Source organism: Electrophorus electricus, chromosome 25 (assembly GCF_041902795.1).
Source record: "Electrophorus electricus isolate QZ-2024a chromosome 25, ASM4190279v1, whole genome shotgun sequence".
NCBI lineage: Eukaryota > Metazoa > Chordata > Actinopteri > Gymnotiformes > Gymnotidae > Electrophorus > Electrophorus electricus.
In genome coordinates, this window is record NC_137521.1 from 13,988,363 (window position 1) to 14,009,706 (window position 21,344).

Consider the following 21,344-nt stretch of genomic DNA (forward strand, 5'->3'; position numbering starts at 1 on the left):
CAGCTCGTGCCATCCGGCCTAAGGCTGAGGTGCCAGCGTGCACGCGCTTTACTGCTCAACCGGGCGTGTGACGTCTTGTGCAGGGCGCGTGCGACGCTCGCTCGGGAGGGGCTTTCTCTGTAGTTTCCTAAGCAGGCTGACGTTCGTCTGCATTAGTTAGCGGCGCTAAGAATTAGGCGGTGGGGGATCGGGGCCGAGCAGCATGGAGCTTTAAACAGGAAACGTCTGTGTAGACTCGCGCTGAACGCAGGCGGTTACACCAAAGAGGAAGAAGCGAGTATCTGCTGGTCGGTAAGTTTAGTTGAAGTTCATGGGCGGTTTGACCAGGCGGAGACGGTGCCGTTAGGGGCACAGTTCTGGTGTGTTAGTCTTAAAGCGCAGTTTTCGTAAACGTGTTTTGCTCGTTTCCGCCTTTTATTCGGTGGTGGACGGTTAGAATTCGAGCCGCGGGCGCAGGAGTTTGTTTCGCTTTTGTTGCCGTTCATGGCGCCGTAGGCTGGTTATGGTTTTAAACGCCTTCTCCTCCTGTGTGCGGAGAAGCAGGCTGTGCTACGCTTCCAGGTGGATAGGTTCTGCTCCCGGGGGTAACTACCAACCTGCCCCTAACAGGAGGCTCCTCACCCGGGGCGAGAAAGTCCCCCACATTCCCGAGACGTTATTACATCGTTTACAACTTTCCCGGCGTAATGGATTCATGGTTTAGGTTTTCACCGACACCACAAGTCCTTTAAGGAGGCTTATGCAGCTACTTTAAACTGTTTGCTTGTTTGCTGTCCTGTTATTTAATTGTATGTCCTCAGATGCCATGAAAATGTATCTTGTTCCACAAAAGAAATATGTTTTACTGCCTCGCATTGTTTGTAGATGTTTGATTTTCCACTTCTACAAACGTATCAGTGTTAGTGGCAATATGACGTCCTTGGCACGAGTGTAGGAGCCCAGTGGTGCGGACGTCTCTCTCAGTATCAGGGAAAGACCAAAGAAATCCACTTCTACTTTTTCATTACTCTTGTTATGATTAGACAGATAAGAGCTTGACCTAATGTAATATCTCTCTCACTCCCCCCCCCATAGCATCTGTTCTCCTTGGAGCTGCACTCTGCCTCTCACCCCAAAGCACCTTTATCAACATCCTCTGTGTTGGGGGGGACAGGAAAGTCAAAAAACCCAGCATCACCTCCTGTTGTTTGTGTTCATACACCCCACCAGCCCGGCCATGTCGCTGGCCCTGAAGCAGGTCTTCAATAAAGACAGGACGTTCCGACCCAAGCGCAGGTTCGAGCCAGGCACCCAGCGCTTTGAGCTGCACAAGAAGGCACAGGCATCGCTGAACGCAGGGCTGGACCTGAAGCTGGCTGTACAGCTGCCGCACGGCGAGGATCTCAACGACTGGGTGGCCGTGCACGTGGTCGACTTCTTTAACCGCATCAACCTCATCTACGGCACCATCAGCGACTCGTGCACGGACCAGACCTGCCCGGTCATGTCCGGAGGGCCCAAGTATGAGTACCGCTGGCAGGATGAGCAGCGGTACAAGCGCCCTACGGCTCTGCCCGCCCCCACGTACATGAGCCTGCTGATGGACTGGATAGAGATGCAGATCAACAATGAGCAGATCTTTCCCACCAACGTCGGTAAGCACACCAGCGCCAGGCTTCTCCTCTATGGCTCGGACGCTCTGTTCACTTCCAAATTCAGACGAGGCGTTTTAGGGTCGCAACAACACTCTTGATGATGATAACTTAATTAGAAAAAAAGCAAAGAAAAAATAGCACAAAGTTGTCTGCAATACTGTTTTTTAATCATATTACACAGACAGCTATCTTAAGAAAGTACAAATGCACTGGCCAGTGTAGTGGCTCCTCTGCAGTTGTTCTGAGCCTTTTGCCATCTGTAGACCACAAGTTTTTCCATGTGCTTGACATTAAACAGCAGAGAAATAAATTTTAAATACACAGAAAATCACTTTCACATCAAGTGTTGATGTGATCATTTTTCTGTATCTGATGCAGATTATGCCCCAATGTTTATTATTCAGAAACATTGGGGCATTTAAAAAATGGTTTAAAGAATTGTTTCACAAGTGAGAAGAAAACAGGTGAATGTTCTAATAATCTGCAAAGTATGTTTAGATATTCTAATTATAATCCGAGTTAGGGTTAGGACATGACTCAGCTGCAGTATAGCATGTTAATCCACATTCAGATTATGAGAATTTAAAAAATGTATGAGACAAAGCAGGGCCAACTGCTGTTAGCTTGAGTCAGATTTAGCTGAGAATAATTTGAGAATAACTTTACTCTGTTGGTAAGGAGTGTATAAGGTCTTACAGAGCAGGTACATTTATATACAAGTAAACAGAACCAGAAAATGAAGAGGGGGGGGGGGCATTTTTGGCCCTGCCACATCAATGCCACCGCTGCCAGACATCCCACCCTCACAGTCATGCAGGCGTTGCCTTTTGGTTCGCAGTGCGCAGGATCTCGATACCCACAGAGGAAGTGTTGCTGCCTTCCTGAGTACAGCTGTCTGAGTCAGTGTGTCAGCTTTCATGAATCTTCATCAGTTTACTACATCAGAATCACAGAGACATTGTGGCACTGACTACAACTACCTGTAAAGTTTGCTGTTTCGTTTCTTCATCTTTTATAAAATATATATATATATATATATATATATATATATAATATATTATTTTTATTTTTATTTTTTTCCCCCCCAATGTATACCTAGCCTGTCTCTAGTGCTGGTTGGGACTCTTATTTTAGCGTCATGAAGTCCATGGCCTCAGCTCAGTGGCAGGCAGCAGTGGAGATTTTTACCGTGTCACTTGTATTGATTGCGTGTGTCGTGGTGGCTCTCAGATTAGCTGCTGTGTTTGGTGCGATAGCTAAGAGGAAGTCACAGAGGTAGACTGGTGGCTGCGGGTGACCTCACTAATGCGCAGGTTTCTAATGCCTCTAAAGAGGTCATCAAGAACATGGAACCACAGCCAGTCTGGATCGCCACAACAGCAGAGGGTTTGTGCGTTCTGTGTGAGCGTTCATTAGCTGTTTAAGCGTACGTTAGCATAACAGCTAGACATGTTAGCACAGAAGAACTTGCTGAAGTTTAGCACAATAGTCCCAGTTTAAGGTACATGTTTTTAGTCTACGTTACATGTATGTTTGCTGCCGTCAACCTATAGCATTATATAAATCAGTAAAATAGCTGAACCATTAAAAATCTAATATATGTCTGACCCAGATGCCACTGTGAAAACAACTTGTTTGTATTGTTGGTTTAGTTACTGCAGTGATGCGATGTGTATTTCAGCCCTTCACTCTCACTGTCTGCTTCAGAGCTGGTGCTATGTTGAGAGGTGAAGCTGTCTCATTCGTACCATGTCTCACCCCTTGTCTGACTGTCCGGTCGTTCTTGATTGTTCTCCGGCAGGTACTCCCTTCCCCAAGAGCTTCTTTCAGGTGGCCAAGAAGATCCTGTCGCGCCTCTTCCGAGTGTTCGTCCATGTGTACATCCACCATTTTGACCGTGTCAGTCAGATGGGGGCAGAGGCCCACGTTAACACCTGCTACAAGCATTTCTACTACTTTGTTACTGAATTCAACCTTATAGACCACAAGGAGCTGGAACCATTGGTGAGTGTGTGTGTGTGCGCGTGCGTGTGGATGGATACACTGCAAAATCTTTGTGTGGAGAGTGACTGCATGTGTTCACATCAGTTCTATTTTGTCTCCATTTGTAACTTTATATTTAAATATATAAATATAGAATTTAAAGGACAGGACTCCAAAAAACGTTCCTATAAAGACAGGGAGGAAGACGTCTCACTGTGACAATCGAACCCATCGCGGATCTGCTTGCTCTAACTGGAAGTCACATCACAGTGACGCGTCTCCATCAGTCTCCCACCAGCTCTTAATGAGAAACTTGTAACTCTCAGAGCTGAAAAAAACCTACGCCTTTCGATGTCATTCTCTTACCGTCTCACTCAGTTTGTGCTTTGGTGAGTGACTGTATGTCTCACTCTCTACCAGTGTGCGTCTCACTCTGTCTCGCTGCCGACTGAGCGAGCCGGCATCTCACCCCTGTAGCTGTGGAAGTGAGAACCTAATCTGTAGGATCAGGTGACACCGTCCGGTCCTGTTACTGATCTCAATGCAGTCAGTCACGTGTTTTGTGAAGCACAGCACAAAAGCTCACGATGATGTTCACCATAACAGACAGATCTGAGAGGAGACTGATGTGTGTTTAGCCGTGTACCATGTCTGGTATGTAGCTGTGGTGTTTGAGTGATGCAGACACCTGACGCTGGTGAAACTAAACCACTCCCTCTTGCTGTCCAAACAGAAAGAGATGACATCACGGATGTGTCGCTGAAAGGGAGAACGCCGCCAAAAGACCAGCGGGACCAATGAAACGATGAGTTAAGGGGGAGAGAGTGAAGTAAAAAGCAGTCTCCAAAGACTCTATTTTTATAGACTTAAAGTACTGTAATATTCTATAGCAAGATACATGTTAACATCCCTCCTTTCTTTGTGTAGGTGAATGTTCTTACTAGAAACCAGTATTAGCAATTTTCATGTTTTGTTTTCCTCACAAAATGATTCAGAATCATTCCAGTACTTTTTTTTTTTTTTTTTTGCTGTTTTTACAGTCTGAAACATACAGATTATATTTGTGAATATTTATGTATGTATTTGGGACATTAAATGTATTCTGATAGAAATGTTTACTTTTTCTCTGTGCTTTTGAGATGAGTTAAAACTGCACAATAGACCAGGATATGTGAGACTGTAATCAAAAACTGAGGTTAGTTTAGTGTGAGGCTCATAGAAACACACATCACTCACTTTAGAAACATCTACCTAGCAGCTACACTCACTGGCCTCATTGATGGGTACACCGGTCTTAAAGATTGTTTACATTTACAGACTAGCCCACCTGTTGCTATACACAGTTTGCCTGGTACCCTCTACACCAATGGTCACAGGTCAGCTTCTCTGGAGCACTGTTAATGGGGTAGAGACAGGATGGAGGACTGTCCTCAACCAACCAGTGTCAGAGATGGACTGACTGCACGAGAACTGATGGACTATTGCCGCCAGCTACAAGGCTGGACATCCATATGGCATTTCTAATTGATGATAAAACAAAATCTAATATAACAAGGATGTGTCTAATTAGCAAAGGTTACTTTTTTGTTTTGTTTAGTACAGTTCAACATGCCTACAGTGAGATTCCACTTCATCCTTTTTTACACAATGACCTAATTTCCTGTAGGCTTTAAATGAAACAATGAAAGCAGACTTTTTAATTACCTTTGCAAAGTTTTAATACTGTAATACTGCAATTTTGGTGGTCAGAATTGCAGGATTATAGTATTAAATCTTTGCATATGAGAGACTGTCTCTCTCTCACACTCACACACACACACACACACACACACACACGTCCAATAGATGGAGCCAGAAGCACGATTTTCGCGTCGAACTGACTGCTGATGAAATATTGCATATTTAGACAAACTGGAATGCGAGATTATTCTCCCGTCTCCCCTAGCTACTTTGAACAGTCTGTTCACTGACTTAGTTATGACAATTATGCAACCGTGATTATGCTTCAGTGATTCACACAAATATCCCGTTATTATGTTTGCCCTACATACCACAAATTAAGGTTATAAATGAGATTGAAATATTGTTTCATTTTGCCTTTGGCGGAAGGGGAAAATTAGGGAACCACAGATATGTATGTCAAACTAAGCAACAAACATTACCTAAATGCTGCATTTATGAAACTCGTGAGCTCCAGTAATTAGGTACAGAGCGCGCACGCTCAGTTATTTCCTCCGCGTGTCTGTACAACTGCTGAATTTTCCAGAAACTTCCACCTCCGTCTTACTGTAAATACAGAAGAGCTGGAACGTCACGCATTCAGCTGCTGAACCTGCATGTGCAGCAGAGACTGTGGACATGCATTATCGGGAATTTAGACATTAGGAGAACGCCTTTATCCAGAGCGATTATAGTACTCAGAGAAGTGAAGTGGGGTTAACCAAAGACCAGACTCAGCCTGCTCGATGCTTGTCCAACCACAACAGAAAGAAACATTTGGCTTAGCTGCATATTTCCAAACCCTGCAGTGAATCAACGAGAAGGACCATTGTCTGGCGCGTGGGATTTATTATGGAGAGTAAACATTTCATAGAAAGGAAGAATGTTTCTATCACGTTCCGCTCCCTTCTCGCGGTATTCCACAAAACGCCAGTTACTTTGGTCCCCCGAGCCCTGGACGCCTCGTGATCGTGTGTTACGTGCACGCGGCAGCTGTTGCGCTGCAGTTTGTTGGGTTTTCTGGAACGTGCCAGAGAACTCGAGAACGGAAACAACGCGTCACTGCGCGGGGCAGTGACGTCACATAAGAGCCGCGCGAGGCGACTGCACGAGCGGGCTGGTTCAGAGCGGTTAAGAGTCAAGTCAGAGGTGTCTTGACAACAACCGTTAATTTTACAGCATCATTACACAGTTTGTGTTCTTTATCAGTATCTTAGAACAAAGAGTAAAGTCAGCTTTGCTGACTAAGCTATCCAGATCGACAACTATTTATTGATTTATTATTTATTTACCAGACATGGGCGTGTTCCTGAACCCTTGTTTGTTTTTGACGGTATGTAAACAGAATAGATTTGTGGGCTATCGTTGGGTGGTATTTTTCTCCCATTTTAAATAGCATCTTATATAAAGCTAAACTTTTAAGTAAGGTGGGCCTACACATCTTTAAATGTGCCAGAATGTGTTGACATTGCTGTTGAGCGTCTTTATGAGCACGTTTTCGATGACTCAGCGTTATTGGGGTTGAGGCACGTAGCGCGCGTTATCTGTCCGAGGCCGCGCTCGTGGTGTCTTGATTAATGACGTTTAAGAGCAGCGGAAGCTCGCGTTTGAATGTCCACGAAGGAAGCGTGATTGTGTAAGACGGGCTGGGAAACAGGTTGTTCATCTGAGGAGGTATTCTCTTGTCTAGGTAAAATTCCTCCCGTCGGAGAACAAAAGCCTATTTCTAGACTTTATTTCATTGTTGTGTTTTCACTTTATTTAATAGCACTATAGAAACGAGACCGTATGTCTACTTCAACAAATGCTCTTAGCTCAGGTGATAAAAGTCTGATAGATTATTCCTCATGCACAGATAATGGTACACAATCGGGGGAGATCTGGGGTTTTTACATAGTAGCTGGAAAATCTACACAGCCTTTATGTAACAGGAGTAGAAACTTGGATACACATACCTTATTTACTTCTAATCTCATACCATCTCTCTCTCTCTGTCTGTCTCTCTCTTTCTCTTTTTCTGTGTCGCTCTCTCATAAAAAAAACACGCCATACACTGGGTTTGTATTTTACTCAAATTTTTAAAAATTAAAAACTTTATCTGAAGTAATATTTTGTGAACTGTACTCCTCATACACCTACAGTTCTTTATCTTACCCTTCAGAGACCTGCTATGTTCAGGCTACATTTGTGTTGCTTTCCAGCCTCAGCACACCTGAGGCAGTTAAACGAACGCTCCATAATACTGATCTCCTAATTCAGACACACATATGCATGTTTATGAATGTATATACATGTCTGAACACTCCTGTAGAACCCAGGCCATTACAGAACAGCTTCATTCATACATTTATAGTGCATGCATGTACTGCTCCTCCCAACACATTAGTATGAGATGTAAGACTGCTGATTGCATGGCTTAGGAATCCAGGTACACATGCATGTACTGCAAATGTGTATGAAGTCTACATGTGCACCATTAAACACTCCTGCTGAGCTCAGCCACTCCGAGGTCATCGGTGTGTCGCAGGTGTCCAGCTGCTGTTTTTGATTCCAAAAGTACATTTCTGCGTGTTCCGTAGCGGGAGTGCTGTGTAGGCCCTTTTACAGTGGCCCGTGCCTGCTGGTCTGCGAGGAACCACCCCTCCTGGACTTGGAGCGCGGCTTGTTGTCAACATGTCTGGGGATTGCGTCATGCGGTTCCCCCCCAAGCGGTGGCTGGCCGATTGTGCAATGTTTGCTTCTGTTTTCAGGCTGGTGCCACTAGACCAGAATACTCGAGGCAGAGGGGGAGAGGGAGCGAGGGAGAGAGGCAGGGAAAGGAAGAGAAAATGAGAGCGGGGGAAACTCCGCACAAGGACGGAGAAAGGGTGGGAGATATATAAAGAGCCAGAAGATGTTCCTCTTTATGGAGAGATGAAGGACGGTTTGTTGGATGGCTTCATGGAAAAAAACATCCTAAGCACTCTGTAAATAAAGAGAATTTTTAACTCAGTTCGTGCTGTGTGGTATAAGTATCATGAGAACTTCCCACTCTCTCTGTGATTAATATTCTTGCTGCCTGCAGTAACATATCCAGTCAGAGAAAACTAGTGCAGCAGTCTAGGCAAGGCTACAAAAAGAGAAAGAAACCAACACAAGGAAAGGAAAAAGGACCAAATATATGGTCAACATTGTTGTCATGCAGAGAAAGATGCCATGTTACCATGTTCTTTCTGTTTCTTGGAATAGGTCTTGTAAAGGAATCATCATTACATTGAGGTATTTAATTAACACTACCGTGAGAGCATCGCACGTCTGGTTGAGCAGCACGTCTTGTGTCAGAGTCCCTAGCTTAGTGTTCAGCTGGAAAGTTTGAATACTGAATTCAAGCAACTTTTACACTCTAAAGGTGTTTTCATCTCCCAGTGGTGTCATGTGTTATCACTGTGAAATCATTCACATTTGTTTGTATTTATTTATGATACGAGGATACTATCCATCAAATTCCTGGTAAGTGTTAGAATATGGTAGTTTCATTCCTCATGTTTGTCTAATTTATAATAACAAACATTAATTCTGGAATTTCTTTTGACACTATTCTTCAGTAAGACATATTTTAAAGATTTTAAATACATGTAAGATTCATTTGTAAGTTGTATACTTACTAAAGAATCTATTTGTGCCCCTGCAGCCAGTGTTGGTTCACCCTGTAAAATCATTTAAATCATGAGGTCTTTTTTCTAGAACTTAAAGACCACTGTTTCTGTACTTGAAGTAATAATTCCATAGTAGTATGTAAGGTTAGTGTATATGACTTATATGGTCACTTGCCTCGTGGTTTAAGCGTTATCCATGCTTAGTCATTAAGTGGTTAGGTGACTTGTTACAATATTGCAGAAACTTGCATCATGCAGGATATATCTCGCTGTAGCCTATAATGGAACACATTGCGAGATTAGATCATGTGCAAAACAGACTCGGTGTAAGATTATTTTAAAATGCTTTTGATTACTCAACCATTTTTTGTGATATGTCTCTTTTATGCCCGTTCTTTCTGGAAAATTAACAAAGCAGTTGAAATCCACCATAAACACAGCACGTCACAGCCCCATGTGACTCTCTCTCTCTCACTCACTCACTCACTCACTCACTCCATCCCTTCTCTCTCTCTCTCTCTCTCTCTCTCTCTCTCTCTCTCTCTCTCTCTCTCTCTCTCTCTCTCTCTCTCTCTCTCTCTCTCTCTCTCTCTCTCTCTCTCTGTATCAACAGATGGGACGTGTTAACTGTGGAAGTGGGTTGTGCCAGCCGAAGGAGACCGTGTGAGGTTATAAAAGTCACGACACAGCTGAGCTGTGGACCTCCAACCCAGAACCATCGGTATACGGCCATCACCTGCTGCCTTCAGAGCAGAAAGGGTCGCGCAACGGCGTCAAGACTGGAGCTTTAACAAGAAATAACGGGGTAAGGATACATTCCAGCTACTGACATTTACTATTTATAGTTTTAGTACCCATGGCCTTTTCTTGTAAACGAAAGAAACGAAGTCAGAGAACAACATCGTTCAGGTTAACTTGCAGCACAAGGCGTTAGAACATGGGGTTAGCTCACTGCCAGGGTTTGTTGGCGTTAGGGTAGCTGGGGTAGATGGTTTAGAGGTGGCGTTAGGGTAGCTGGGGTAGATGGCGGTTTCGCTTGCGGACCTGAGAAGTGCAAAAATCAGGACAAGTAGAGCTATAACTTGTTTGTTGTTGCTTCTTGTTTGTGGCTGTGGGCTAATGTAGCTCAGGTTGGCTAACGCTAGTTGTCTGAGGGAGCGTATTTTAACAACAGCTAGCTAGATATGTAACGTTAGCTTATATATATTGTATTATATCAGCTGTAACATATTTGTTTAAATAGTTTAATTGTGACTGGTACCTTAATTTAACTCTGATGAACTGTCTAAATTGTCTGTACTCTATCTTGTCTATTTCACCGAGCAGCTAGTTAGCTGTTAGCCAGGCATTGCCGTATCGCTTGTCAGATTCATAGCCATCTACTGACTAGCTCGGTAGTGTTTGGTGTTTTAGTGTTAGTGTTTTAGTATTTTTGTGTGTTCCGTTGCCTTCTGTAAGTGTTTAATTATATGAATTCACGGTACTGAAAGTGTTGACTCTGTCAGTGTGACAAGATGGTTTAGCTAGGCTAGGCTGGCGTTTTTAAGTCCTGGTTCTTCTCGGTTTAACTTGGCGGGCATGTTGACACGGCAGATCCCCTCGCGCTGTTATTTGTGGACTGGAGCGCTGAGATGTTTAAATGAGATATACAGTAGCTAACTTAGCTTAGCTACATGCCCCTGGTAGTTATACAGTAGCTACATGCCCCTGGTGCATCTCGCTGGAGATGCATGCAGATGGTCTTTCCCAGCTGCAGACATGCTGAAACCATTCACATTTTTAACAGGTTTCCCGTTCAAAGCAGCACGGTCACCAGACACATCGGAATAGCCGAGTGAAGTCCCTCGATCTAAGACCACCGTTGTCGCTGCGGCCGCCAAACCCAACGAAAAGCACCGAATCGGAACAAAAATGGTGCAAAACAAGATCGGAACTGTAACCGGATTTCATCGCTCCTTCAAGGTCTGTTGGCGCTAATCCCGTGCTTTTGAGTTACCCTAGTCTTTGAATACGTGTCGTCTACAAACTGAATTACAAAGCCTTCATACATTAGTTATTACATATCACAGCCCGTGGATGGCTCTGGTTATAAATGCAGTTGTAACTGATGTAGGACACAGAAATGTACCCAGACCTTGAAGCGTGCTGTTTGAATATTACAGCAAGATTACTGCTCAAATGTACCCCCATGCATATGCTTTGCCTGGAGTTTACCTAAAATTTAACATTGCTTTCTTCCAGGGCCAAAATCCTTTTGAATCAGATAAATTCTCCAATACTGGATCCCTTCTTGAAACTGCCTTCAATTTTGATTGCCCCCCCCGCCCTGGTGAGAATCATGTCACTTATGTTACATCGTTTGTTGCTTCAAATGCTTCACACTGAATACTTATTTTTCTGGATAAATCCCATGTTTATGCATTGCCCTGCTGCTCCAGCTGAGGTATTTTTGTTTGAGAATGCTGACGAGCTTCCAAACCCACTGACATGCACACTGCGGTTTTGGGAAGACTGTGGCTTTATCGCTGTGATGCGGGATGCGTCTCCTCCTTTTGGCTGCTTCGTCCGATTTCCTGCCGTTTTGCTTTTTTTGTGGCCAAACCTCCGTCCTCCTGTCTTCTAGAGCTGATCTCGAGGTTTTTCACTTCCCACCTTCCTTTGTTTTCTGCTCTGACTTGAAGACATGCCATCCAGCCAGCCAATCGACATACCCGATGCCAAGAAGAGGAACAAAAAGAAAAAGCGTTGCCGAGCAACGGACAGCTTCTCGGGGCGATTTGAGGGTGAGTGTAGCGGCATGCAGCTGCCCGTGTTCATATAGCAGTGTGCCTGGAGGCCTGCTTCTGTTCGGTCCTTGTGTTCATCTCTGTGCTTTTCTGTTGGGCTTGTTCACGTGAAGTCATGCAGGACCACTGCGTGCGTTTGGCCTTGGGCTCATTTTAATGAAGTTATTTTCAATTTCAGATGTGTACAAACTCCTGGATGAAGTCCTGGGGGAGGGAGCGTATGCAAAAGTCCAGACCTGCATCAGCCAGATCACGCAGAAGGAGTATGCTGTGAAGGTAAGCCTTGCCTCCTGCTCCTCCGCTGAAGTCTGTTGGTCGTTGCGGCTGTCATCAATGGGCTGTTCTCTCTGCTGGATGTAAGTGGTTAAAACGTGGCTGTTATGTCTGTGCTGTACGCCACTAGCCTTTTGGGTCCACGTTGTTTTAAGGAAAAGCTGTCAGATCTGCGGCTGGGACCCAGGGCTCTTCCTCTGTCCTAGACATGCCAGGCTGTGGATCCCAGCCACACAGGGCTGCTTGTGTTGGTATGAAGTCGTCTCGGATGACTGTTGTGGTTAGTGAGCTCAGTGGGTGACGTGGTTTGAGATTGGGTAGCTAACTTGTTAAAAGCCCAAGAGTTCTGGATAGTAGTTATATAAAGTTGTTGTTCATTTGAGCATGTGGTATTTTTTTTGGAAGGGGGGAGCATGTGATTTAAAAAAAAAAAATTGTGTAGTAATCTTCAAGGTTTTATGGCTTAATGTGTGATGCCTAGATAAGAACTACAAATGTTATCTTTGTTTTCCAGCAAACTCTTGCCTTGATGTAGTGTAGCAGTTAACATAAGTTATTAAATGAGCAGTTAAGGATTATCTTGGAATAAATCTCGTCTTGGTTGTGTACTCTACCTCCCTTACCTGTTTGTTTTTGCTCAGCGATGAGGACGTTCACGATATCCCTGCTAACTATAAATCTCTGTGCTGCCATCACGCAGACATTCAGTGCTAACTCAGCACAGAAACCACCCCTCTTGTTTTTGTTAAACTGTTAGGGTTAGAACAACCAATCAGAGCTCTTGGGTGTTCACAGCCTCCCCCACTCTTAAGACCTATTGGCTAGGAGGCTGTCTGCTCACGGGAACATTATGTGCTGTTCTGGCATGCCTACCAAAACACACATCTCTGAAGGGGGGGGGGGGGGGGTGACCTGAAGTATTTCCCTTTTTTCTGCTGCTTGAATGCTATAGGCGTGGCGTGGAGATTAAACGTTATATGCCTGAGGCAAATGGTTTTTTTTGTTTGTTTAAACTTTTTACGTACTTTCAGGAAGTTGTGTGTTGTGAAATACTCTGGGTGTTTTGATTTTTACAGAGGCACGTGTGCATGGGTACAAAATGTGCCATAACCCTACTTTGCCTTTCCGTTCACCCACAGAACCTTGCATATGTTAAAACCTCTTACACAGGTTTACATGTGCGCGAGAAATCAGTCATGGTTTTGGGTCCTTTTGTAAACAAGTGAGAATAGGGAGAAATGTTCTTCAAAATTCTCAATTCAGAGTTAAATTGCAAAGACATCATGCATTTAAGGTCAATAATTAAAAGTGCTTTATCTTCTGATTGCTGTGTACTGTGTCCTCGTTTAAGACTGGCTGTGTGTACCTGGGCTTCTGTGATGTTGTTTATTTGAAGAAGTGCTTAAAGAAGTGCTTTGCTCTCCTGTAAGGCACTGAGTAGATATCTGCTATAGGTCGCATTGCTTAGGAAGGGGGTTCATAGACTGGGAGCAGATGGCTTGGACACCCCTCACCCCCCTGGGTAGCGGGGGAGTGTGGGTCTATCCCACACTGCTCTGATGTGAAGGCTGAATAGAAACAACCCTCCTAGCCTTTCTGCCCCTGGCTCCCTGTTCCATCACCCCCGCAGACCTGCATATGTTCAGTAATTCTGGCCTTGGACATCGTGTTTACAAGCCTGGCTTAATTTATAGAGTCGCACTTTGGTTCAGTGTCCCTTTTAAACTACTACAAGGGTTTTGTGATACTTCTGTCCTCAGCCCCAGTAAACCTTGAATGCATTCCCTCTCTGAAACTTTACAGCCGTGCTGCAGGCGCAACCCCCCCCTCCCTTCTACTGGACTCGTGACTGCGTACTTTATACTGCAGGGATCAAATAGCAGGGAATCTTGATGGATTTCACTACGTCCACGTTTGTGTCCCTGTCTTGGTGGGGGAGGTGCTCGTCAGAGTCTGCAGCTGCAAGCGTGCTGTGGTAGCGTCCAGGATCCCTGGGGGACGCTGTGCCAGCCCCAGATGCCGCCTCTAATTCCAGCCCCGTATGGTACCCTGCCCTGCTCTCGAAAAGCACAACTAATCCATATGGATTAGAGCTGCACGTCCAGCCTGTTTGATGTGTCCCCCCCCCCCCCCCAGGACCCCATGAGGCCATATGATTCTGTGTCAGCAGCTTCTCGTAGAACACAACCCCAGCATAACCTAAATTACTAAATTTGGCTGGTGCTGTTGTTGATGTGCATTTTATTGCCAAGGGAGGATGACTTGAATGAATCTTGTGAGGCTCTCATGTTTGACAGCTTTGAATATGGGTTAGAGTATATTTAGATATTAGTGCCTGGCCTCTCCCCCTGCTCCTGCTGGCCCTGGGGACGTGGGCCCTGCTCCCATCCCCCAAGCAGAGTGATTGTCTGCATTGGTTACTGAGACAACTGTCCCAGACAAGGGGGAGCATTAGAAAGGCAAACGTGTTGAGTCTTTCTGAGGTTGGCACCACGTTAGTGTGCTCCCACCTAGAGCTTTGATCTCAGCATGGTGTCCCTCTTGTCTCCTGTAGATCATAGAGAAGAGACCAGGACACAGTCGCAGTCGGGTGTTCAGGGAAGTGGAGATGCTGTACCAGTGTCAGGGACACAGGTAAGACCTTCCTCACACCTGCTGTCTTCACTTAGTCCCACGTAACATGTAATGAAATGTAATGGGCAATTATATATTATTTTAACAGAACTAGAACTACAAGTCACAAAACCTTTGAAAGCTCAAAGTCATTGTGATCATAACATAAGAAACTGAAGTTCATCTGGGAGCCGTTCAAGTGTCTCACCCGGACACACTCGAACATGAGAGAGCAGCTGTGTAATGCTATCTGCAACTGCTCTGTGCTTGGAAAGCAGGCTTATGACATGGGTTACTCTGGGAGACAGGGACTGTTCTCTACACCTGAAACCCAATCACAGGGTCTTTGTCTCCTCCAGAAACATCTTGGAGCTTGTGGAGTTTTTTGAGGAGGAGGAGAAGTTTTACCTGGTGTTTGAGAAGCTGAGGGGAGGTAAGATGCTGCCTTCTCAGACCTGGCGTGGAGGGTAAGGACCATGTGACCTGCGGTGTCGGTGCACTAACGTCCTGTGGTATGCACTTTGTTTCCTAGGTTCCGTCCTTACTCACATTCACAAGAGGAGACACTTCAGTGAGCAGGAGGCCAGTATTGTGGTGCAGGACATCGCAAGCGCCCTGGACTTTCTACACAACAAAGGTGTGTGTGTGTGTGTGTGTGTGTGTGTGTGTGTGTGTGTGTGTGTGTGTGTGTGTGTGTGTGTGTGTGTGTGTGTGTGTGTGTGTGTGTGTGTGTGTGTGTGTGTGTGTGTGTGTGTGTGTGTGTGTGTGTGTGTGTGTGTGTGTGTGTGTGTGTGTGTGTGTGTGTGTGTGTGTGTGTGGCCTGTTGTACTAAGTAGTACTGATTTACAGATGAGGCCCTCAGAATGACATCACAGATGGGCTATATACAGAGACCAAGGCGCTCAGGTTCCCAGAATGCACTCCTCCCTGTCTTGTGCCAGACTTGGTCTCCTTGTTTAGGACCTCTTCTCTGAGAAGGGGGGTGAGGGGAAGAGGTGGCTGGGGGTCTGTGGCAGGGATCTCAAATTGTTGCGCGATTGAGTTTCACCCATTTACTGGAAAGATGTGCTGTGGAGTTCTGGGAATACTAACGCAGAGGCTCGGGAGTCTTCTGCGCTCCCTGCCTCTGGGCGATGGCCTGAATGCCTATTCTTAGCCGCTCTTGGCAACAGGCTGTGATGGAAACACAAACTTTTGCTGTGATGCTCTCTGCCCTTTGTGTGCCACGCACAGTCCCATTTCATCCTCTAAACCCTGGAGAACCAACTGTGTGTGTTTCTCTATAGGCATGGCTCACAGAGACCTCAAACCTGAAAATATCTTGTGCGAGTATGAGGACAAGGTGAGTTTTTGTTTTTTTTTTTTTTTTTTTTTTTTTTTTTTTTTTTTTTTTTTTTGTTGTTGTTGTTTTTTCCCTCCTTCTCTTCTCTCCTCTCCAGTTGTGTAAAGAGGCAGATTAATCATAAACAAGGGTTTCGCCCGTGCAGTTACTCTTGGTCACTGCCCTCTGAACAGACCAGCAGGCTCTGTGAGGTAACTTCCTGTTGGTGTGTTACAGATTTCACCTGTGAAGATCTGTGACTTTGATCTGGGAAGTGGAATCAAGCTCAACAGTGACAGCTCTCCCATCTCTACTCCAGAGCTGCTCACACCGGTAGGTTGAGCCTGTGATTCTAAACACTACAAAGGTAATATTAGCACTGCTGTTGGGGTAATGGGGATGTTGTGAGCGGTTTAGGCATGCAGGCCTGCTTTGTTGTTTCTGACGATCAAATGGATAAGCTGGGTATTTTTATGGTGCTGTTCCTTATCAAGAGGCCCTTCCTTCCACGCTATTGGACAAGCCTGGGTGGTGTCAGCCAAATGGGCAACTCCCATTGGCAGGAGGAGGAGAGACTCCAGCTGGGTCAAGGACAGGCTTTATGGCTGGATGGGAAGTTTTTGAAATGGAGGAGTTCTCCTTGGCTGTGCTGCCTAGACGAGTTATCAGAGCAGTGCTGTCCGCACCATTCCCACCCTACACCTTTATCTGAGTAGCCTTCTGTTGGGTCATCTTATATCACCAAGTAACTCACAGATAAGGTGGTGTTTTTTTTTCTTTGGCATAACACAGGTTGTTGTGGCTTTTAAGCAGAGTTGAGCTGTTTTTGTGAATTGGTTGTGTGTAAGGCGCTCCCATCCCTAAAGGGAATGAGACGGATAATGACAGGTGAGGGAGAGGTGGGTGGTGGATGGCATGGAGAGTTTGTTGGGGGATTTTCTCATAACCCAAGCGGGGGGGTGGGTCCTCATGGCTCAGCTGGGACGTTCACGCGACTGGGGGCTCGCGTGGTTGGAGGGTGAGCAGGGTTGCATGCATTCGGCCTGTACAGTGGCCACTGTACCTGGGAAGTGGGTGGTTTGCCACGGTAGCCGTAAGGAGGATTTCTCTTTACAGTGAAGGCTGTGCAGGGTAGTCAGTTGATGCAGGTTGTGGACTTCAAACAGGTGCACACCAGGCCAGTCTCAACCAACCTGCCTGAAATGGAGCTTCACATTCAGTTTGTTGGTTTTTTTTATTGTTTGCTTTTCTTGTTCTGCATGTGGGGTTTGCTTTGACTGTCCAGTAAATCCGTTTCTAGAAATCATGTTGGAATTCAGACAAGGACATGCTTTGTCTTCGTCCCAGCAAAACATACAAGCAAAAAAAGAGGAACGGCATCAAGTCCGGCTCACAATTCCTGGAACACGTTGTGCAAACAGTAGTTCGCAGTGCCCACAGCAGAACTCGTGATCAAATGGGAATTGAAAAAAGTCCCTTTTCGTGGAAGCATGTTGACTGGTGGCAGGCCTTCAGCTCAGCTTTCTGCCCCGTGGCCTGACCCTCTCGCCAGACCCGTCCTCTTTGGAAATCTTTTCTTTGTTTGGCCTCTCTAGTAAAGTGTGGCAGTGAGGAAGGTGTTGAGAGAAGTCCCAACCCCCCCCCCCCCCCCTGCCTGCTATGCGCCTAGCAACTGGGTTGTGATTGGCTGGCTGCGAGAGGGAGGGAGAGCGGCAGGTCTGAGTAGGAGGGCCCTGTACTGAACTGTGCACTATGCACTCATTTTATGCAGTATTTTGGGGACATGTTCGTTCGTTCGTTCTCTGCACTCAGCTGTTAGTGTGTAGTAGCTGTGTTTTTTTTTTTTTTCATATTTTGATTAAGTCTTGTGGATTTCCGCATTCCACTGTAAGTGCCTGCGACTGCACAGGTATCAGCCAAGCTTCAGGGAACCACAGCGGATTCTGAGAAACATCTGCATGTAGCTTCCTGTGAAGTCAAGCACGTCAGATTGCTTGCACACACACACACACTGAGGAAACCAGTGAAGGGGAATTCGGCACAGAGCTGGTATGACCGCTAGCTCTGGACTCTGGTAAAGCTCTCTGCCAGCTGAGAAGCCACTTCCTCATCACATGATCGGGAAACCCCCGTCCTGAGGCGTGCAGGTGCATCCTTGCAGGTCAGGTGAGACACGCTCTCTTCCAGCCTGGCTGCGTCGTAGCCTGAAGCATCAGCGCTGCCTGACGCGAGACCTAGCCGCTCTGGCGCTGGCTGAGGTGAGCGTGCTCGGTGCTGCAGGTAATCCCTCATCTCCAGCAGAGCCCAGACTGCCTCCGGATATCTGGAACGTAAAATTCCAGAACGCACAGCTGTCAAAAAAAGCTCTTGATCTGATGCGTGGGCCGTCTCTAGCCCCTCCCCCTGATCTGATGCGTGGGCCGTCTCTAGCCCCTCCTCCTGATCTGATGCGTGGGCCGTCTCTAGCCCCTCCTCCTGATCTGATGCGTGGGCCGTCTCTAGCCCCTCCCCCTGATCTGATGCGTGGGCCGTCTCTAGCCCCTCCGGATTGGAGCCGAGCGGTAAAATCCTGCATCACGGAACAGGCCTTTGTTCTGTCATTGCATTCCACAGTTCCATCTGCCGATGTCACTTAAAACAGTTCATTGCACCGTCTGTGCTGTGGTGGGAGGGGCTTCTTTGTCCAGGCCGTGTGGGGGGTGAGGTGGGGTGGGGGATGTTGGCTGAAGGCTGGCAGAAACAGGCTAGCGAGGAGGAGGGGGTGATCTGGAACAGCGGGGTCTTTGTCTGTGGCTCCTGGATTCCTGCACTGCGAAAGTTACATAAGGACGGTGGGACAGCTGTGTTCAGGACCTAGCAGCCTGCATTAACACCAACACACAGCCACAACAGTCGCCTACATGCCACATTGACATTGGTGAAAATACTGCAGGGCTGTCAGGATGTCGTTTCAGTGAGTCTGCTATGACTCGTGTGCTAGTGCACTGCTACAGCTACTCAGCTAACTTTAACATCTGTGTAAAGAGCTTTAATGTGAAGTCCTAATGTCTCTTCGATCAACTGTTTGGGGGAAAAATGCCCCACAAGTGCCAGTTTCATAACTGTGACCTTTGTTTCACAATTATGGTGTTTAATGTGGCGAAATGGCTCTTTTCATTGGAAAAAGTTGAAATGCTGGTCAAGGAGAATCAAGTGGATCAGCCTGAAACCCTGGAACCCCAAAACCCTGACAGTTTGAAACAGCTTCTGTTTTTATAGCCTACTGAACTCTCACTCTAGAGTATCTTGTTTGGTGTGGGTTTGATTTCTTGATGCGTGCATGTGTGCGTGCTGTATATGATTGTCGTGGGTGTGTTTGTTTGTTTACATCGCATGGGCATGTCATTGTTACATAAGTGGTGTACGGAGAGGTTGTTCTGGGTGTTGTGCTCCCGTTTCCTGTCCTCAGGGTTTGGCCAAGTTTCACAGGTTGGAGCCGACAGGCTTGACGCCAACCAGCAGCACAGAACGCACAACCCCCATCTCTCTCCACACACACACAAACACACACACACACACACAAACACACACACACACAAACACACACACACACACACACACACACAAACACACACACAAACACACACACATAGATTGTCCCCTCATCAAAATTATGCAGTATTTTAATTTAAAACGGACACAACCGGTCTTGGTTCAGCTGAGAACTACAGCGCCGATGATTAGTAGCTTGAATATTTCTGTTGGTTTGAGGATGTCGTTGGTTTCTCTAATCTCATTTCTGACTTCCATGTGACTCATTCTCGGAGACACGTGACCCTCGTCAATAAGACCTGTGCCCCTGGTTGGACAGAAAGCCAAGCTGTACTTATACACCAGCAGCGCTGTTGACAACCCAGGTGGCAACTGTTTGCTTTGTTTTCAAAATAGCTCTCTCGCTCTTTCTCTGCAGTGCGGCTCAGCGGAGTACATGGCTCCTGAGGTGGTGGAAGCGTTCAGCGAGGAGGCTTCCATCTACGACAAGCGCTGTGACCTGTGGAGTTTGGGGGTCATCCTCTACATCATGCTGAGCGGATACCCTCCCTTCGTGGGCCACTGCGGGAGCGACTGTGGGTGGGAGAGCGGAGAGCCCTGCAATGCCTGCCAGGTAACCCTATCACCATGGTAACCAGCTCCACCAGCAGCAGCCCAGACACCGCCCCCGTGTGTAACTCCGCCCTTTCCTGTTCCTCAAAGAACACACTGTTTGAGAGTATCCAGGAGGGCAAGTACGAGTTTCCGGAGAAGGAGTGGGCTCACATCTCTTCTGGTGCCAAAGACCTCATATCCAAACTGCTGGTGCGGGACGCGAAAAACCGCCTGAGTGCTGCTCAGGTTCTGCGGCACCCGTGGGTCGAAGGGGTAAGGAACTGGGCTGTTCTTACCTTACCCGTCAGGATATGTTTAACCAGGGTGGCGTTAACTACCCTGGCTGGCTGCCCTGTTGCAATTAGGCAGAAGGTTAGCATTAGCTGTGGTATGTGTTTGTTTATATGGGGTAGGGGGGGACTGAGTTTAAAATCTGAACTCGCATTTAAATACAAGGTTTATTTTTGCTCTTCCCCAGGGTGCTCCTGACTCTGTGCCGTCCTCCATCCTGCATCAGAGGTGAGGCATCTGGACATTATTCTATTGTGGGTTTTTTTTGGGGTTTTTTGTCAATTAAACATTTTCAGAGGACTGGTTTTAAAGCCCAAGCCTGATGCTAGGTGTCCCTGCTAGTTTGGCTTCCTCTAGACAAGCCTTAAAATCATAGTTCAACCAACATATGACTCCACATCTCACCGCAGGTCTCTTTGTCTCATTTTGTCTCGTGTGTCTCTCTACACCCACAGGAACAGCAGTGCCAAGGATCTGACGTTCTTCTCTGGGCAGGCGGCAGCCGTCAACCGCCACCTCGCCCAACAGGATGGCCTGGAGGAGCAGCAGCAGGAGGGTGGTGTGCCCCAGGTAGTGACAGCAGGGGCTTGCTCCATGCGCCTCTCCCCTCCCTCCACCTCCAGACTGGCGAAGCGCAGACAGAGGCACAGCGCCCTGAAGGGGGCGCCGGTCTCGGCCGCAGAGCTCAGCCAGCTCCTCGCCCCGCTAGTCATCATAGGGGACTGCGCCTGAGGCGGGTGGGGTGGGGTGTGGGGGTTCAGACCCCCCAGACACTCTCCAAGACGCTGGAAGAGAGATCGGGTTCTCTGCTTGGCCTCCTTTGAATGCCCGTCCACCCTAACCCTCCTCTTCCTCCAAAAAGGGATACCCCATCCCAAAAAAAAAAAAAAAAATTTTATATATAATATATATATTATAATATATATATATTATATATTATATATATATATATATATATATATAT

At 46.5% G+C, this 21,344-nt stretch overlaps 2 protein-coding genes and 1 long non-coding RNA gene across 4 annotated transcripts; 2 read left to right on the top strand and 1 right to left on the bottom strand.

The window, feature by feature from the left end:
* Nucleotides 1-149: 149 nt before the first annotated feature.
* On the top strand, nucleotides 150-4,733 carry mob3a (MOB kinase activator 3A). The gene is made up of 4 exons (XM_027006511.3): nucleotides 150-291; nucleotides 1,210-1,634; nucleotides 3,436-3,638; nucleotides 4,351-4,733. The coding sequence occupies exons 2-4, from the start codon at nucleotides 1,217-1,219 to the stop codon at nucleotides 4,378-4,380; spliced, it is 651 nt and encodes a 216-aa protein (XP_026862312.1). The 5' UTR covers nucleotides 150-291; nucleotides 1,210-1,216; the 3' UTR covers nucleotides 4,381-4,733.
* A 2,654-nt stretch (nucleotides 4,734-7,387) lies between these two features.
* Nucleotides 7,388-9,470, bottom strand: LOC145653704 (uncharacterized). The gene is made up of 4 exons (XR_014119852.1): nucleotides 9,333-9,470; nucleotides 9,147-9,247; nucleotides 8,981-9,022; nucleotides 7,388-8,300 (listed from the first exon to the last, which is right to left on the bottom strand). It is a non-coding gene; the product is annotated as an uncharacterized LOC145653704 (long non-coding RNA).
* Nucleotides 9,471-9,618: 148 nt separating this feature from the next.
* mknk2b (MAPK interacting serine/threonine kinase 2b) lies at nucleotides 9,619-21,241 on the top strand. Of its 2 annotated transcripts, none has more exons than XM_081707417.1 (14): nucleotides 9,619-9,776; nucleotides 10,758-10,933; nucleotides 11,213-11,300; nucleotides 11,653-11,754; nucleotides 11,936-12,033; nucleotides 14,585-14,664; nucleotides 15,003-15,076; nucleotides 15,176-15,280; nucleotides 15,930-15,985; nucleotides 16,202-16,297; nucleotides 19,914-20,108; nucleotides 20,198-20,461; nucleotides 20,568-20,608; nucleotides 20,836-21,241. In XM_081707417.1, exons 2-14 carry the CDS (start codon nucleotides 10,883-10,885, stop codon nucleotides 21,110-21,112), a joined length of 1,527 nt encoding a protein of 508 aa, XP_081563543.1. In that variant the 5' UTR covers nucleotides 9,619-9,776; nucleotides 10,758-10,882; the 3' UTR covers nucleotides 21,113-21,241. The 2 variants fall into 2 exon arrangements, with proteins under 2 accessions (XP_081563543.1, XP_026862226.1); XM_027006425.3 differs by having other exon boundaries at nucleotides 20,198-20,362.
* Nucleotides 21,242-21,344: the final 103 nt, after the last annotated feature.

Excerpts from the sequence above, each read along its gene's own strand:
- mob3a (XM_027006511.3), top strand. The coding sequence starts at position 1,217 with ATGTCGCTGGCCCTGAAGCAGGTCTTCAATAAAGACAGGACGTTCCGA. Across the intron at positions 1,635-3,435 it reads GATCTTTCCCACCAACGTCG|GTACTCCCTTCCCCAAGAGC; the intron begins GTAAGCACACCA and ends GTTCTCCGGCAG. Across the intron at positions 3,639-4,350 it reads ACAAGGAGCTGGAACCATTG|AAAGAGATGACATCACGGAT; the intron begins GTGAGTGTGTGT and ends CTGTCCAAACAG.
- mknk2b (XM_081707417.1), top strand. The coding sequence starts at position 10,883 with ATGGTGCAAAACAAGATCGGAACTGTAACCGGATTTCATCGCTCCTTC. Across the intron at positions 12,034-14,584 it reads AGAAGGAGTATGCTGTGAAG|ATCATAGAGAAGAGACCAGG; the intron begins GTAAGCCTTGCC and ends TGTCTCCTGTAG. Across the intron at positions 20,462-20,567 it reads CTGTTGCAATTAGGCAGAAG|GGTGCTCCTGACTCTGTGCC; the intron begins GTTAGCATTAGC and ends GCTCTTCCCCAG.